At 39.2% G+C, this 18390-nt stretch overlaps 1 protein-coding gene and 1 pseudogene across 2 annotated transcripts in view; both read left to right on the top strand.

Annotated features, from left to right (window-relative positions):
- GUCY1A2 (guanylate cyclase 1 soluble subunit alpha 2) overlaps positions 1-18390 on the top strand; it is a gene marked incomplete at its 5' end in the record, with an annotated part of 393444 nt that overhangs the window by 321436 nt on the left and 53618 nt on the right. Inside the window, one exon of the mRNA XM_082844096.1 lies at positions 13442-13596. Coding sequence (XP_082700222.1) covers positions 13442-13596 — 155 coding nt within the window. The remainder of the gene's footprint in view (positions 1-13441; positions 13597-18390) is intronic.
- LOC309964848 (HIG1 domain family member 1A, mitochondrial-like) overlaps positions 15204-18390 on the top strand; it is a 34517-nt pseudogene continuing 31330 nt past the window's right edge. Inside the window, exon 1 of the transcript in view lies at positions 15204-15208. The product of the transcript in view is annotated as an HIG1 domain family member 1A, mitochondrial-like (transcript). The remainder of the gene's footprint in view (positions 15209-18390) is intronic.

Genomic DNA, 18390 nt, shown 5'->3' with positions numbered 1-18390 from the left:
TTATCTCAACTTCTCTTAGTTCTTCTGGGGTTTTATCTTGTGTCTTTCTTTGGATCATAATCTTCTACTGCCTCATTTTGCCTAATTTGCTGTTTTTATTTCTATGTATTTAGTAGGTTGGTTACATTTCCCCACCTTGGAGAAGTAGGCTTGTGTAGGAGATTTTCTATGTTCCTAGCAGTGCACTCTGCTCTGGTCACCAAATCTCTATGCTCTAGGGGTGCCCCCTATGTGGGCTATGTAAGTCATTCTACTGTGACTGGCTGACTGCTGTATGTGATCTGGTAGGCAAGACAGGCCTTGGTCTGGTCAGTTTACAGGCTACCAGCCACTGGCAGGCAAGGTAAGGTCACAAAGTGGCTAGCTGCAGGGCTCTGGGGGGCCCCAGGGCTACTGCCAGCCCACTGGAGTGTGGAGCTTGATTCCACGATTGGTGGTTGTGGAATTGGGGGTTCCAGATCTAGTGTCAGCCTGCTGATGGGCAGGGCTGATTCCTGACACAGTTGGTTGCAGCTGAGGTGTCCCAAAGCTTATGTCAGTCTGCTAGTGGGTGGGGCTGGATCCTGGGGGTTGTGGGGCACAATATTGTCTCAGAGCTGGTTTTGTCCTGCTGGTGGGTGAGACTGGGGCCAAAGGGATCCTTTAGCTGGTGCAGCCTGCTGGTTGGTGGGCTGGGTCTTGACATAGCAAGCTGTGGGACTGTGGTAGTCCTGATGCTGGTGTCTGTTCACTGGTAGGCAGAGGTAAGGCCTGGTCCCAGGAGAATTTTGAAGCTGATGTTAGCCTACTGGTGGGCAGAGCTCAGTCTAGGGTGGTCTCTGACTGCAGGGCCCTGGTGGTCTTGGAATAGTTGTCTGCCAGTTGGAGGCAGGACTGGGTCCCAGGGTGTCTGTGGGCACAGGTGGTCTTAAGGCAGCTGGCCTGCTGGTGGGCAGGCCTGTGTCCCTGCCCAGCTAGCTGCTTGGCCTGAGGTGTCCTGCTCTTGGTGCAGACAGGCTAGTGGGCAGGACTAAGTCCTAGTGCTAATAAGCTAGATGGAGGATTCCAAAGTGCTGCTTGCCAGCACCATCATCCTTCTCATACAAAGAGTTTCCCAAAAGTGCTGCCACCAGTGTTTCTGTCCCCAGGGTAAGCTCCAGTTGCCTCCTGCCTCTCTGGAGGGTCTCCAAAATCAGTAGGTGGATCTGATCCTGGGTCCCAGAGTGTGAGATTTTGTATGTGCCTTGTAACAGTGGAGCCTATATTTTCTATAGCTCTCTGGCTTTCCCAAAAGTAAGCCTTAGTCTGATGGGCCTTGTAGAAACAAACTGAGGACCTTTTTAATTTGGGTGTTTTTTATAGTTTACTGAACCCAGAGCCAACTGACCTATGGTCTACAGCTGGCTTAACACTAATTTGCTCTTTTCATTGTGCTCCTCTTGACTTCAGTTTATTTGTAAAATGAGGGAGCTGGACTAAAGGTTCTGTGCTGCCCTCCCAACCCTAACATTCCTTCTTTACTAAATGAGACGAGTTTTGACTAGCTGAGGTTGAACTATATAAGCCTTCTATTTTTAAGAGCTGTAGGAGGCATGTTATCTAGAAATGCAGTTGTTTATGTGCCTTGACAAATAAATAATCAGTAGAGTATTATGAGAATAACTGAACCCTTTGATTACTGGGGATTTTGATATGTCCCAGAGTTTTGCATTATTTCATACATTTCATATAGGTATGGGAGATTGAGTAATAGATATCCTAACCTCAATATAAATCCTAAAGTTATTGTGTTTTTCAATAAATTCCTAGGAAAAACACATTGTTTTCATGAACTTTCTCTAAAAAGTGAAGTCTAGTGTTATTTACCAAAGCACTGATCTTATTAAAGCATTTGTGTGTGTGTGTGTGTGTGTGTGTGTGTGTGTGTGTGTGTGTTGCTCTGCTAAGTGTTTATAAGTTGCAAGAGGTCTGTTTAATGCAGGTTTCTCAACCTCAGCACTATTGATATTTTGAAGTGGAAAATTCTTTCACGTGGGGAAGGTGTCCTAGGAATCTCTAGCTCTACTGAGTAGATGCCAATAATAGCTCTCCATCCCAGTTGTGAAAATAAAAAATGTCTCAAGACATTGTCAAATGTCCACTGAGGGGCACAGATGGACCCAGCTGACAACCACTGGTTTAGTGCAGGGCAATCCTCTTTAGCTAGAGTATACTGACCAGATGGATGCAAACGTTACCGCTTGGTTAACCAATTAAATAAATTTTAATCTTGCCAAAATGAATCTAAATCTCTCATTGACAGTTAAAAGTAGCTCTCTAAAGATGTGGCACATATATACAATGGAATATTAGCCATAAAAAGAAACAAAATTGAGTTATTTGTAGTGAGGTGGATGAACCTAGTGTCTGTCATACAGAGTGAAGTAAGTCAGAGAGAGAAAAACAAATACCATATGCTAAAACATATATATGGAATCTAAAAAAAAAAAGGTTCTGAAGAACCTAGGGACAGGACAGGAATAAAGATGCAGACTTAGAGAATGGACTTGAGGACACAGGGAGGGGGAAGGGTAAGCTGGGATGAAGTGAGAGAGTGGCATGGACATATATCCACTAACAAATGTAAAGTAGATAGCTAGTGGAAAGCAGCCGCATAGCACAGGGAGATCAACTCGGTGCTTTGTGACCACCTAGAGGGGTGGCATAGGGAGGGTGGGAGGGAGATGCAAGAGGGAGGAGATATGGGTATATATGTATATGTATAGCTGATTCACTTTGTTATAAAGCAGAAACTAACACACCATTGTAAAATAATTATACTCCAATAAGGATGTTAAAAAAAAAAAGTAGCTGTCTATTTTGTCTAACTGCTAGATGCAAGAGGCAGATTCTGAATGTGGCAATCAGTGACTTCGTTATAAGGTAACAACTCCTGGGAAATCTCAAGAAGTTGCTGAAAGAAATGTAAAAGAAAATGGAGTCTGATGATTCAGCTTGTAAGTTCTCAATGGTATCTCCTTATATCCAAGAGTAAATACTTTTTCTGAGTCCTGTTCCATTATAGTGACAGTAACAGCGAATCTGTGCTATTTTTGTGTTTGTTGATATTCTTGTGTATGTTTTAAGGTAGTCTTCTAAGAGATAAGGTTTTTTTAAATAACCATTTCTCCATCCACCTTCTCAAGAATACCAGGGTTTTTATCTTCACGCTTTTTAGGTTATAATAATTCTTAGTATGACAATGTAGTTTAAAAAAAAAAAAGAACAGCCTCAGTTCTTTTGAAAAGAGGCAAGGGTGGACCCATATAAGCCTTCAGTATAGTTGGTGGGGTATGGAGTCTTCTTCTCAGACTAAAAGCACAGAATATAGAGGCTGTAAAATGTGTCAGTTTGATACCCATTTCTGCTGTTTTACTGCTTAAAAAGATCACAGGTCCAACATGACAATCTTATATTTAAGATCTGTGTGTTTTTAGGCAATCTTATATTGTACAAGGTAATTTAATATAAATAAACCTTCTGAAAGTAAAGAAATATAATAAAATTTTTCAAAATGGTTTGCTAATTTTAGAGAAAAGTGTGTTATGTTTGTTTATAAGGAATACTACCATTCATTATGTAACTGAGCAGGACCCTATGGGGCCTTCCCAAGACAGGCCTTCCCCATATCCTCTGCCATAGCTCCTCTCTGAAGTACCTAGATAACAGTATTTGATGCACATTCCCTGAGTTGTTTTACAGATGTGAAAACTCCCCACCAAATGGAAGAAGTTAACTACTTCATGACCATGAGCACATAGCCCCAGGTCTCTTGGAGACTAAGGAATGATAATGTTAACCCTTGTGACACCTCCCTGTTACCTCACCATCATCCAATCAGAGAATTGTGCATGAGCTGATCACATACCCTGCAACCTCCCTCCCTCACCTGGCTTTTAAAAATGCTTTGCCAAAACCCTTCAGGGACCTCAGGGTTTTTTTAGAGCATGAGCCACCCTTATCCTTGCATCACTCTGCAATAAACCTTTCTCTACCCCCAACTCCAATGTTTTGGTTTGTTTGGCCTCACTGTGCATCAGGCACAGGAACTTGCAATAACAATTACATTTTTTTTGTCTTTAAATCCAAACAATCTCTCATCAGAAATAGGCCTAAATTTTTAAGATAGTTTGTGTTCTTTAAAAAAAGTACATCTCATTTCTTCTCCCAGCCAATATGAAAGAAGAGGCTGAGTTTACACTCCCACCCTCAACAATTAAAAATCTGGACAAAATGAACAAAATGACAGTTTCATGTCATTGAACATTAGGCAATGGAAGACAGTGATGCCTGAGAGAAAGGGAACAAAATGAAACATATGATTTCCCTGGCGTATTTCTTTGGGGTATATTCAGGCTGCAGTGCAAGGAAGGACAAATCAGGAGGAACCCAACAAACCCCCCAAGTTGAAGAGATGAAGCTGAGAGTCTATGGAGAGCAAAAAACCTAGAATTCACAGACAGAGTACCACTAAGTAGAGAGGTACAATAAGACCACCAGAGATCTTCCAAGGAGCCTCCTATATGTTTCTTAACTTACTGATTGTTGTTTGTATGTGAGAAAACTACCTGAGCCCAACAGGGAAAAACACCTGAAAGGATTAGAGAAAAAGTTCCTTGAACTCACACAAGACTTGGAAAAAATGCCAGAACCAATCAGGAAAACTGAAAAACCTCATAAATCATAGACATTGGGTATAGTACTCAGAGGGTTCTTGCCTCACTAGTGGGGAATAATTAGCCCTACATGAAACACAGCTCAAGACTTGCCTAAACATTTTAAAAAGCAAGACTTGAAAGGAAAAAATGAAAAAAATTTCCAAGTACCTTGACTGCATCCCAGGACAAAGCTCAAGAACATTTATAAGAATATAAAAAATATCCAGCACTCAACAAAGTCAATTCATGATACCTAACATGCAACCAAAATTTACTAGGCATTCAGAAAAGCTGAAAAATATGACCCATAATAATGAGAAAAATCAGTCAATCAAAATTGATACAGAACTGGAGCATAGGTTAGAATTAGCAGACAAAAATATTAAAACAGGGGAATCGGGAAGATGGCGGAAGAGTAAGAAGCAGAGATCACCTTCCTCCCCACAGATACATAGGAATATATCTAATCGTGGAACAACTCCTACAGAACACCTACTGAATGCTGGCAGAAGACCTCAGACCTCCCAAAAGGCAAGAAACTCCCCATGTACCTGGGTAGGGGAAAAGAAAAAAGAACAAACAGAGACAAAAGAATAGGGATGGGACCTACACCAGTGGGAGGGAGCTGTGAAGGAGGAAAAGTTTCCACACACTAGGAAGCCCCTTCGACGGCAGAGACTGCAGGTGGCGGAAGCGGAAAGCTTCGGAGCCACAGAGGAGAGCACAGCCAAGGGGTGTGGAGGGCAAAGCAGAGAGATTCCCGCACAGAGGATCAATGCCGACCGGCACTCACCAGCCCAAGAGGCTTGTCTGCTCACCCACCGGGGTGGGCAGGGCTGGGAGCTGAGACTCGGGCTTCAGGCGGGGCGCAGGGAGAGGACTGGGGTTGGCGGCGTGAACACAGCCTGCAGAGGGTTAGTGCATCACGACTAGCCAGGAGGGAGTCCTGGGAAAAGGCTGCACCTGCCGAAGAGGCAAGAGACTTTTTCTTCCCTCTTTGTTTCCTGGTGCGCGAGGAGAGGGGATTAAAAGCGCTGCTTAAAGGAGCTCCAGAGACAGGCGCGAGCCGCGGCTAACAGGGCGGACCACAGAGATGGGCATGAGACGCTAAGGCTGCTGCTGCCGCCACCAAGAAGTCAGTGTGCGAGCACAGGTCACTATCCACACCTCCCTTCATGGGAGCCTGTGCAGCCCGCCACTGCCAGAGTCCCAGGATCCAGGGAAAACTTCCCTGGGAGAACGCACGGTGCGCTTCAGGCTGGTGCAATGTCCTGCTGGCCTCTGCTGCTGCAGGCTTGCCCCGCATCCGCACCCCTCCCTCCCCTGGGCCTGAGTGAGCCAGAGTCCCCAAAGCAGCTGCTCCCTTAACCCCGTCCTGTCTGAGCGAAAAACAGACGCCCTCCGGCAACCTACACACAGAGGCAGGGCCAAATCCAAAGCTGAGACCCAGGAGTTGTGCAAACAAAGAAGAGAAAGAGAAATCTCTCCCAGCAGCCTCAGAAGCAGCGGATTAAAGCTACACAATCAACTTGATCTACCCTGCATCTGTGGAATACATGAATAGACAACGAATCATCCCAAATTGAGGAGGTGGATTTTGAGAGCAAGATTTATTATTTTTTCCCCTTTTCCTTTTTTGTGAGTGTGTATGTGTATGCTTCTGTGTGAGATATTGTCTGTATAGCTTTGCTGTCACCATTTGTCCTAGGATTCTATCCATCTGTTTTTTTTCTTTAAAAAAATTTTTTTCTTAATAATAATTTTTTATTTTAGTAACTTTATTTTATCCTCTTTCTTTCTTTCTTTTCTTTCTTTCTTCCTTCCTTCCCTCCTTCCTTTCCTTCTTTCTTTCTTTCTTTCTTTCATTTTTCCTTTCTTTCTTCCTTTCTTTCTTTTCTTTCTTTCCTCCTTCCTTCCCTCCTTTCCTCCTTCCTTCCTTCCTTCCTTCCTTCCTTCCTTCCTTCTTTCCTTCCTTCCTTCCCTCCCTCCCTCCCTCCCTCTCTTCTTTCTTTCTTTCTTTCTCTCTTTCTTTCTTTTTCTTTCATTCTACTTTTTCTCCCTTTTATTCTGAGCCGTGTTGGATGAAAGGCTCTTGGTGCTGCAGCCAGGAGTCACTGCTGTGCCTCTGAGGTGGGAGAGACAACTTCAGGACACTGGTCCCCAAGATACCTCCCAGCTCCACATAATGTCAAATGGCAAAAATCTTGCAGAAATCTCCATCTCAACATGAGCACCCAGCTTAACTCAACGACCAGCAAACTACAGTGCTGGACACCCTACACAAAACAAGCAGTGGGCTTCCCTGGTGACACAGTGGTTGCGGGTCCACCTGCCAATTCAGGCAAGGCAGGTTTGTGCCCGGGTCCAGGGTACTCCCGCATGCCGCAGAGCGGCTGGGCCTGCACATACGGAGCCTGTGCTCCACAACGGGAGAGGCCACGGTGGTGAGAGGCCTGCGTACTGCAAAAAAAAAACCAAAAAAACAAAGAAAAACAACTAGCAATACATGAAAACAACCCAACCCATTAGAGATGCTGCCTAAAATCATAATATGTCCACAGACACCTCAAAACACAACACCAGACGTGGACCTGCCCAACAGAAAGACAAGACCCAGCCTCATCCACCACAACACAGGCACTAGTCTCCTCCACCAGGAAGCCTACACAACACACTGAACCAGTTTTAGCCACTGGGGACAGACAACAAAAACAACAGGAACTACGAACCTGCAGCCTGCAAAAAGGAGACCCCAAACACAGTAAGATAAGCAAAATGAGAAGGCAGAAAAACACACAACAGATGAAGGAGCAAGATAAAGACCCACCAGACCTAACAAATGAAAAGGAAATGGGCAGTCTACCTGAAAAAGAAATCAGAATAATGATAGTAAAGATGATCCAAAATCTTGGAAATAGAATAGACAAAATGTAAGAAACTTTTTTATTATTTTATTTTATTATTTTTTTTTTTTTTGCGATTCATGGGCCTGTCATTGTTCTGGCCTCTCCCATTGCGGAGCACAGGCTCCGGACGCACAGGCTCAGTGGCCATGGCTCATGGGCCCAGCCGCTCCGTGGCATGTGGGATCTTCCTGGACCGGGGCACAAACCCGCATCCCCTGCATCGGCAGGTGGACTGTCAACCACTGCACCACAAGGAAAGCCCAAGAAACATTTAACAAGGACCTAGAAGAACTAAAGATGAAATAAGCAATGATGAACAACACAATAAATGAAATTAAATATACTCTAGATGCGATCAATAGCAAAATAACTGAGGCAGAAGAACGGATAAGTGACCTGGAGGATAAAATAGTGCAAATAACTACTGCAGAGCAGAATAAAGAAAAAGAATGAAAAGAACTGAGGACAGTCTCAGAGACCTCTGGGACAACATTAAACACAACAACATTCAAATTATAGTGGTTCCAGAAGAAGAACAGAAAAAGAAAGGGACTGGGAAAATATTTGAAGAGATTATAGTTGAAAAATTCCCTAATATGAGAAAGGAAATAGTTAATCAAGTCCAGGAAACACAGAGAGTCCCATACAGGATAAATCCAAGTAGAAACACGCCAAGATACATATTGATCAAACTGTCAAAAATTAAATACAAAGAAAACATATTAAAAGCAGCAAGGGAAAAACAACAAATAACACACAAGGGAATCCCCATAAGGTTAACAGCTGATCTTTCAGCAGAAACTCTGCAAGCCAGAGGGGACTGGCAGGACATATTTAAAATGATGAAGGAGAAAAACCTACAACCAAGATCACTCTACCCAGCAAGTATCTCATTCAGATTTGATGGAGAAATTAAAAACTTTACAGACAAGCAAAAGCTGAGAGAGTTCAGCACCATCAAAGAAGCTTTACAACAAATGCTAAAGGACCTTCTCTGGGCAAGAAACACAAGAGAAGGAAAAGACCTACAAAAACAAACCCAAAACAATTAAGAAAATGGGACTAGGAACATACATATAGATAATTACCTTAAAGGTAAATGGATTAAATGCTCCCACTAAAAGACACAGACTGGCTGAATGGAAACAAAATCAAGACCCATATATATGCTGTCTACAAGAGACCCACTTCAGACCTAGGGACACATACAGACTGAAAGCGAGGGAATGAAGAAAGATATTCCATGCAAATGGAAACCAAAAGAAAGCTGGAGTAGCAATTCTCATATCAAACAAAATAGACTTTAAAATAAAGACTATTAGAAGAGACAAAGAAGGACACTACATAATGATCAAGGGATCAATCCAAGAAGATATAACAATTGTAAACATTTATGCACCCAACATAGGAGCACCTCAATACATAAGGCAAATACTAACAGCTATAAAAGGGGAAATCGACAGTAACACATTCATAGTAGGGGACTTTAACACCCTACTTTCACCAATGGACAGATTATCCAAAATGAAAATAAATAAGGAAACACAAGCTTTAAATGATACATTTCACAAGATGGACTTAATTGATATTTATAGGACATTCCATCCAAAAACAACAGAATACACATTTTTTTCAAGTGCTCTTGGAACATTCTGCAGGATAGATTATATCTTGGGTCACAAATCAAGCCTTCATAAATTTAAGAAAATTGCAATTGTATCGTGTATATTTTCCAACCACAATGCTATGAGACTAGATATCAATTACAGGAAAATATCTGTAAAAAATACAAACACATGGAGGCTAAAGAATACACTATTAATAACGAAGTGATCACTGAAGAAATCAAAGAGGAAATAAAAAATACCTAGAAACAAATGACAATGGAGACAAAACAACCCAAAACCTATGGGATGCAGCAAAAGCAGTTCTAAGAGGGAAGTTTATAGCAATACAAGCCCAAGTTAAGAAGCAGGAAACATCTCGAATAAACAACCTAACATTGCACCTCAAGCAATTAGAGAAAGAAGAATTAAAAAACCCCAAAGTTAGCAGAAGGAAAGAAATCAGATCAGAAATAAATGAAAAAGAAATGAAGGAAACAATAGCAAAGATCAATAAAACTAAAAGCTGGTTCTTTGAGAAGAAAAACAAATAGATAAACCATTAGACAGACTCATCAAGAAAAAAAAGGGAGAAGACTTAATAGAATTAGAAATGAAAAAGGAGAAGTAACAACTGACACTGCAGAAATACAAAAGATCATGAGAGATTACTACAAGAAACTCTATGCCAATAAAATGGACAATCTGGAAGAAATGGACAAATTCTTAGAAATGCACAACCTGCCAAGACTGAATCAGGAAGTAATAGAAAACACGAACAGACCAATCACAAGCACTGAAATTGAAACTGTGATTTAAAATCTTCCAACAAACAAAAGCCCAGGACCAGATGGCTTCACAGGCGAATTTTATCAAACATTTAGAGAAGAGCTAACACCTATCCGTCTCAAACTCTTCCAAAATATAGCAGAGGGAACAACACTCCCAATTCCTTCTATGAGGTCACCATTACCTTGATACCAAAACCAGACAAGGATGTCACAAAGAAAGAAAACGACAGGCCAATATCACTGATGAACATAGATGCAAAAATGCTCAACAAAATACTAGCAAACAGAATCCAACAGCACATTAAACAGATCACACACCATGATCAAGTGGGGTTTATTCCAGGAATGCAAGGATTCTTCAATATATGCAATTCTATCAGTGTGATAAACCATATTGACAAATTGAAGGAGAGAAACCATATGATCATCTCAATATATGCAGAAAAAGCTTTTGACAAAATTCAACACCCATTTATGATAAAAACCCTGCAGAAATTAGGCATAGAGGGAACTTTCCTCAACATAATAAAGGCCATATATGACAAACACACAGCCAACATCATCTTCAATGGTGAAAAACTGAAAGCATTTCCACTAAGATCAGGAACAAGACAAGGTTGCCCACTCTCACCACTCTTATTCAACATAGTTTTGGAAGTTTTAGCCACCACAATCAGAGAAGAAAAGGAAATAAAAGGAATCCAAATCGGAAAAGAAGAAGCAAAGCTGTCACTGTTTGCGGATGCCATGATACTATATATAGAGAATCCTAAAGATGCTACCAGAAAACTACTAGAGCTAATCAATGAATTTGGTAAAGTAGCAGGATACAAAATTAATGCACAGAAATCTCTGGTATTCCTATATACTAATGATGAAAAATCTGAAAGTGAAATCAAGAAAACATTCCCATTTACCACTGCAACAAAAAGAATAAAATATCTAGGAATAAACCTACCTAAGGAGACAAAAGACCTGTATGCAGAAAATTATAAGACACTGATGAAAGAAATTAAAGATGATACAAACAGAGGGAGAGATATACCATGTTCTTGGATTGGAAGAATCAACATAGTGAAAATGACTCTACTACCCAAAACAATCTACAGATTCATTGCAATCCCTATCAAACTACCACTGGCATTTGTCACAGAACTAGAACAAAAAATTTCACAATTTGTATGGTAACACAAAAGACCCCGAATAGCCAAAGCAATCTTGAGAACGAAAAACGGAGCTGGAGGAATCAGGCTCCCTGACTTCAGACTATACTACAAAGCTACAGTAATCAAGACAGTATGGTACTGGCACAAAAACAGAAAGATAGATCAATGGAACAGGAGAGAAAGCCCAGAGATAAACCCACACACATATTGTCACCTTATCTTTGGTAAAGGAGGCAGGAATGTACAGTGGAGAAAGGACAGCCTCTTCAATAAGTGGTGCTGGGAAAACTGGACAGGTACATGTAAAAGTATGAGATTAGATCACTCCCTAACCCCATACAAAAAAATAAGCTCAAAATGGATTAAAGACCTAAATGTAAGGCCGGAAACTCTTAGAGGAAACCTTAGGCAGAACACTCTATGATATAAATCACAGCAAGATGCTTTTTGACCCACCTCCTAGAGAAATGAAAATAAAAATAAACAGATGGGACCTAATGAAACTTCAAAGGTTTTCACAGCAAAGGAAACAATAAACAAGACAAAATGACAACCATCAGAATGGGAGAAAATATTTGCAAATGAAGCAACTGACAAAGGATTAATTTCCCAAATTTACAAGCAGCTCATGCAGCTCAATAACAAAAAAACAAACAACCCAATCCAAAAATGGACAGAAGACCTAAATAGACATTTCTCCAAAGAAGATATACAGACTACCAACAAACACATGAAAGAATGCTCAACATCATTAATCATTAGAGAAATGCAAATCAAAACTACAATGAGATATCATCTCACACCAGTCAGAATGACCATCATCAAAAAATCTAGAAACAATAAATGCTGGAGAGGGTGTGGAGCAAAGGAACACTCTTGCACTGCTGGTGGTAATGTGAATTGGTACAGCCACTTTGGAGAACGTATGGAGGTTCCTTAAAACACTACAAATAGAAATACTATATGACCCAGCAATCCCACTACTGGGTATATACTCTGAGAAAACCATAATTCAGAAAGAGTCATGTACCAAAATATTCATTGAAGCTCTATTTACAATAGCCCGGAGATGGAAACAACCTAAGTGTCCATCATTGGATGAATGGATAAAGAAGATGTGGCACATATACACAATGTAATATTACTCAGCCCTAAAAAGAAACAAAATTGAGTTATTTGTGATGAGGTGGATGGACCTAGAGTCTGTCATACGGAGTGAAGTAAGTCAGAAAGAGAAAGACAAATACCATATGCTAACACATATATATGGAATTTAAGGGAAAAAAATGTCACGAAGAACCTAGGGGTAAGACAGGAATAAAGACACAGACCTACTAGAGAATGGACTTGAGGATATGGGGAGGGGGAAGGGTAAGCTTTGACAAAGCGAGAGAGTGTTCTGGACATATACCCACTACCAAACGTAAAATAGATAGCTAGTGGGAAGCAGCTGCATAGCTCATGGAGATCAGCTCGGTGCTTTGTGACCACCTAGAGGGGTGGGATAGGGAGGGTGGGAGGGAGGGAGACGCAAGAGGGTAGAGATATGGAAACATATATATGTATAACTGATTCACTTTGTTATAAAGCAGAAACTAGCACACCATTGTAAAGCAATTATACTCCAATAAAGATGTAAAAAAAATATTAAAACAGTTATTTTAATTGTATTCCATATATTCAAAAGTTAATTTGATACCTGAAAGATTAAAAAAAAAGAAGTTCAAATTGAACTTTGAGAAAGGAAAATCACTATATCTAAGAAGAAAAATACTCTGGATGTGATTAGCTAAAGATAAGGCATTACAAAAGAAAAGATTAGTAAATTTGGAAATAGAAGTGATCTAAAATAAACAGAGAGAAAAAATATTTTAAATTAACAGATAAACAGAAATATAATTATTTAATTTACAATTGTGTTTAATGCTATGAAGGAAAAAATAGGGTTTTCTGTTAGAATAACTGGAGGGAGAATAATACATTTTCCATTTATTAGAGCATACTAGGTACAAATAAAACCTGATTTAAATTGTAGCACAACTGGATTTATTGTGTTACAATAGAAAAGTAAATGTAGTTTTTTTCTTATAATTAATCCATTTGTTCATTTATTCCACACCATCCTTGTTCATTGATACTATTGATATAATAGTCCAGATATTTGGCTCACAAAAATGACCAAGGCCCCAGTCCCTTTCTTTGAGGAGCTAGGAGTTTAATGGTTCAGCAGTACCTCTTATTAAAATAATTGCATACCAAATGAAAACATAAATATATCCTTTTTGTTTTCTTTTTTAGATGAGAATAGGCATTCACTCAGGCTCTGTGCTGGCTGGAGTTGTTGGGGTAAGAATGCCGCGATATTGCCTGTTTGGAAATAATGTCACTCTGGCAAGCAAATTTGAATCGGGAAGTCACCCTCGACGCATCAATGTCAGCCCAACCACTTACCAGTAAGTGTTCTTTGGCCTTCTCCCCCTGTCTTTGGCATTGCGTTATACTAGTAGCCTGTCACTTGTGAGACGCTTATTTTTTTCTTGATCCTGTTATTATCTAAGATAATATTAGTAGATCCATCCAGTCTGAAAGATAGCAATTATGTCACAAAATTTAATTTGCACCCTAAGAAAGTACATGGAAAGCCTGACTTGACTGAGAGGTAAATGGAGGTTTGCATTTCCCACAGTCTCTGTCTTCCTTAGGTATTCCTGTTTAAAATACAGGAAAGCAGGGTTTTTCCTGGTGGCACAGTGGTTAAGAATCCACCTGCCAGTGCAAGGGACATGCGTTCGAGCCCTGATCCAGGAAGATCCCACATGCCATGGAGCAACTAAGCCCATGTGCGACAACTACTGAGCCCACGTGCCACAACTACTGAAGCCCGCATGCCTAGAGTGCATGCTGCGCAACAAGAGAAGCCACCACAATGAGAAGCCTGTGCACCTGAATGAAAAGTAACCCCTGCTCGCCACAACTAGAGAAAGCCCGTGCACAGCAACAAAGACCCAATGCAGCCAAAAATTTAAAAAAAAATAGAGGAGAGCAAATGTTAAGGGTCTGAAACACACTAGAAATCCTAACATTTTCAAAATGTTTCTCAATGTTTATAAAAATCAAAGGAATAAGATAGAAAAGGTAATTGTCTCTTTTTATTCTTCTAAATAATGAATATAAATAGGGACTCTTTAAAGTTAAATATATACTAGATACAGAGTAAAACTTCAAACTCTATTTATCTTAAAGGTTGTATTTGACAACTCTACACATTTTGACAGCTGAAGTCATCCTTGTTTTGTGCCTGGTAGATATCAAGCTCCAGGCATTAGCTATTACGTGACATATGGGCAGAGACCAAGTCTTTTTGGCTCATGGTTATATCTCCAAAACTTACCCAAAAAATGTTTAGCACATAATAAGCACTCTATTAATATTTATCAGATTAATGAATAAATGTACTGATAAGATAAATATCTCTATACTAAGAAAATAGTATGAATATCTCCTACTTGGTAGACTTTGGCCTAATGCTAAGCTTTGGTGTACAAGCGATTTCATTAGTTCCATGATTTAAATGACTTAGAAATCACATTGTAAAACTGTAAAGTAGAAATGGTGACCATGGATATTTTTATTAGCATGACTACCATGTTAACCCAGGCTAACAAAAAAACCCCAGAAGCAGAAACTTTAAATACATAGATAATAAATGTTGATTTATAACAACAAACAAAATGGTGACACTTTGAAGCTTTTGATACCACATATATACAGAGGGAAGTTAAGGTTTCTTAGATAAAAGACAAGTATTTTCATATTCCTGAGGACCACATGAGAAAGGGGAAGAAATTACAAATATGAAATCAAGATAAAGTTGCTTAAGAACTACATGTCATTTTTAGGGTATTTATATAAGGGTTTTGCTTCTTTTAAATTTCTCCCAATTTTTCTAACACAATTCTGGGCATAATACCTATGATATGATAATGGTTTCCATATTAAATGGAATTAGGAAGTTTCTCAAGATCAATGCTCTAGATCACTGCACTTTGTTCTCTAGACCATGGGGTAAGGAAAAGTTCCTGAAGATCAACCACCTCACCTACATACTCCTACCATGGTTATGATTTTTCCCATCATGGAGCTAATACATATGTTTTCTCTTTGTATAAGTGAGTGTAGATTTATAGAAACTCCATTTTAAAAAAATGATGTGTAAAGAATGGGTCAACAATGTGAGGAGTTATACCCTGAGCTTAAATATCATTGCTATAGCTGGCTTTGTCTACATGTGACCAATAAAGGAAACCCCACAAGCAACACAGAGTCTGTGCCTTTGGGTGTTGTCTTTGAGTTTTAATAATCTTTTTCACATTGGTGGGAGTTTGTAATTATCCTTAGTGATCAATAAAGTCTGAAGAATTGAATCATTTAAAACACTGTGAGCATTGAAATATTTTGTTCTGTTATGATCTGTCCCCCCACCTCCCCCCCCTCACCAAAACACAAATGGAGACATAGATGAACAAATTGAACTGCCTTCTGGGTAGATTATAAAAGATACTTTCTCTGACTGGTCCCAAATCTTATAATTTCTAATAATACTTTATAAAAATATTTTTGTGTTTGGTCTATCCTCAAAAATAACACTTTTCCTCCAACTGTTTCTGTGTTCCTCCCTCCTTCCCTTCTTTCAACAAATACTTGTAGAGTACCTACTATATTCCAAGCACTATGACAGTCACCAATGTTACAGCAATAAACAACATAAATATGATCTTTGCCTTCATAGAGGAGACTACCAGATGGTAGATGTATACAAATAAACAGTTTATTACAATAGACTAGTGCTGAGGTCAAAAGGACATGATGAGAGTATTAGAGCAACAAGAGGAGTGGACTAAAATGAGGATGAAGAGATAGACTGAAGTCAGACCAACTGAAGCTGTAATTCATGTTAAGGGATTTCAACTTAACACTAAGAGCAAAGAAAGACATTGAAGAGTTTTAAGCAGACGAGTGACTTGACCAGATTTGTACTTTAAAAAGATCTCCAAGGTTGTAGAGAGAATAGATTAGAAGGTGAGAAGGGCAGCAATCCAGTGCTTGAAATCAGGTAATCTTATTCCCGTTTCCTTGATGGAAATGTAGCTAATTACTGAGACCCTGGAATCCAAACCATTTGCTGTTTCAACTTGTCTTCCATGCTTCAGAAGAGTGATTGGACTGAATGACCTTTGACATCCATTTTTATCTGGGATACCATTAAAAACAATGTACTTTGGTTCCTGATAATCTTCTAGAAAACTAAATTTAGGTATATGATCTCAGTGTGACTTGGTTTTCAGATTCTGGATGTGTTCGTGCCCAAGTGGTTTCTGTTGGTTTTATATACACCAATCTATATACTTCAGCTATGTATAATTGTTCTATTCCACATAGCACAAGTGATTTATGAATCCACAAGTGTAGAGTATACTTCCCTTTCCCAGGATACTCAAAGTGAAATGCCAGGTGGATGTTTCATGGACATTCTCTAAGAGGAGATAAAATTGAACTTTCTTAGAGCAAATAGGAATTTGTGAAGTTAAACTGAGTATTCAGCTCATAAGAGCTTGAAATTTCCAATTTTCTTTCCTGAATTAAATGCTGAAAAATGTTCAGTATTGTCTGGTTATTTTGAAATCTTCAGACAGGTTTCTAAAAATTTTTATTTTAATATTTTAATTTCATTGGAGTATAGTTGATTTACAATGTTGTGTTAGTTTCAGTTGTACAGCAAACTGATTCAGCTATACATATAAATATAATCATTCTTTTTTAGATTCTTTTCTAATATAGGTTATCAAAGAGTATTGAATAGGGTTTCCTGTGCTATACAGTAGGTCTTATTTGGTTATCCATCTTATATATAGCAGTGTGCAGGTATTCATCCCAAGCTCCTGATTTATCCCACCGGCGCCACGTCTCCCTTTGTTAACCATAAGTTTGTTTTCAATATCTATAAGTCTGTTTCTGTTTTGTAAATGAGTTCACTTTTATCTTTTTCTTTTAACATCTTTATTGGAGTATAATTGCTTTACAATGTTGTATTAGTTTCTGCTGAATAACAAAGTGAATCAGACATATGTATACGTATATCACCATATCCACTCCCTCTTGTCTCTCCCTCCCACCCTCCCTATCCTACTCCTCTAGGTGGTCTCAAACCACCAAGCTGATCTCCCTGTGCTATGCAGCTGTATCTTTTTCTAAATTAGATTCCACATACAAGTGATACCATATAATATTTTTCTTTCTCTGTGTGACATACTTCACCTAGTATGAGAATCTCTAGGTCCATCCATGTTGCTGCAAATGGCATTAATACATTATTTTTCATGGCTGAATAATATTCCATTGTATATATGTACCATGTCATCTTTATCCATTCCTCTGTCAATGGAAATTTAGTTTGCTTCCATGACTTGGAAATTGTAAATGTGCTGCAACGAATATTAGGGTGCTTGTATCCTTTTGGATTATGGTTTTCTCTGGATATATGCCCAGGAGTGAGATTGCTGGGTCATATGGTAGTTCTATTTTAAGTTTTGTAAGGAACCTCCATACTGTTCTCCATAGTAGTTGTACCAATTTACATTCCCACAAACAGTGTAGGAGGGTTCCCTTTTCTCCACACCCACTCCAGCATTTATTGTTTGTAAACTTTTTGATGATGGCCATTCGACTGCTGGGAGATGATACCTCAGTGTAGTTTCGATTTGCATTTCTCTGACAATAAGTGATGTTGAGCATCTTTTCATATGCTCCTTGACCATCTGTATGTCTTCTTTGGACAGCTATCTGTTTAGATCTTCTGCCCATTTTCTAATTGGGTTGCTTGTTTTTTTTGACCTAGAGCTGCATGAGCTGTTTATATATTTTGGAGACTAATCCCTTGTCAGTCATATCATTTGCAAATATTTTCTCCCTCTGTGGGTTGTCTTTTTCTGTTGTTGCTGGTTTCCTTTACTGTGCAGAAGCTTTTACGTTTCATTAGATCTCATTTGTTTATTTTTGTTTTTATTTCCCTTACTCTAGGAGATGGGTCAAAAAAGATCTTGCTGTGACTCATGCTAAATAGTGTTGTGCCTATGTTCTTCTCTAAGAGTTTTATAGTATTTAGCATAACATTTAAAAGTCTTTAATCCATTTTGAGTTCATTTTTGTATATGATGTTATGGAGTTTTCTAATTTCATTTTTTTTTTAC

The sequence above is a fragment of the Leucopleurus acutus genome, assembly GCF_964270905.1.
Source record: "Leucopleurus acutus genome assembly, chromosome: 8".
Classification (NCBI taxonomy): Eukaryota; Metazoa; Chordata; class Mammalia; order Artiodactyla; family Delphinidae; genus Leucopleurus; species Leucopleurus acutus.
Note: the sequence above shows the minus strand (reverse complement) of the source record. Positions and strands in the feature narration are given on the sequence as shown.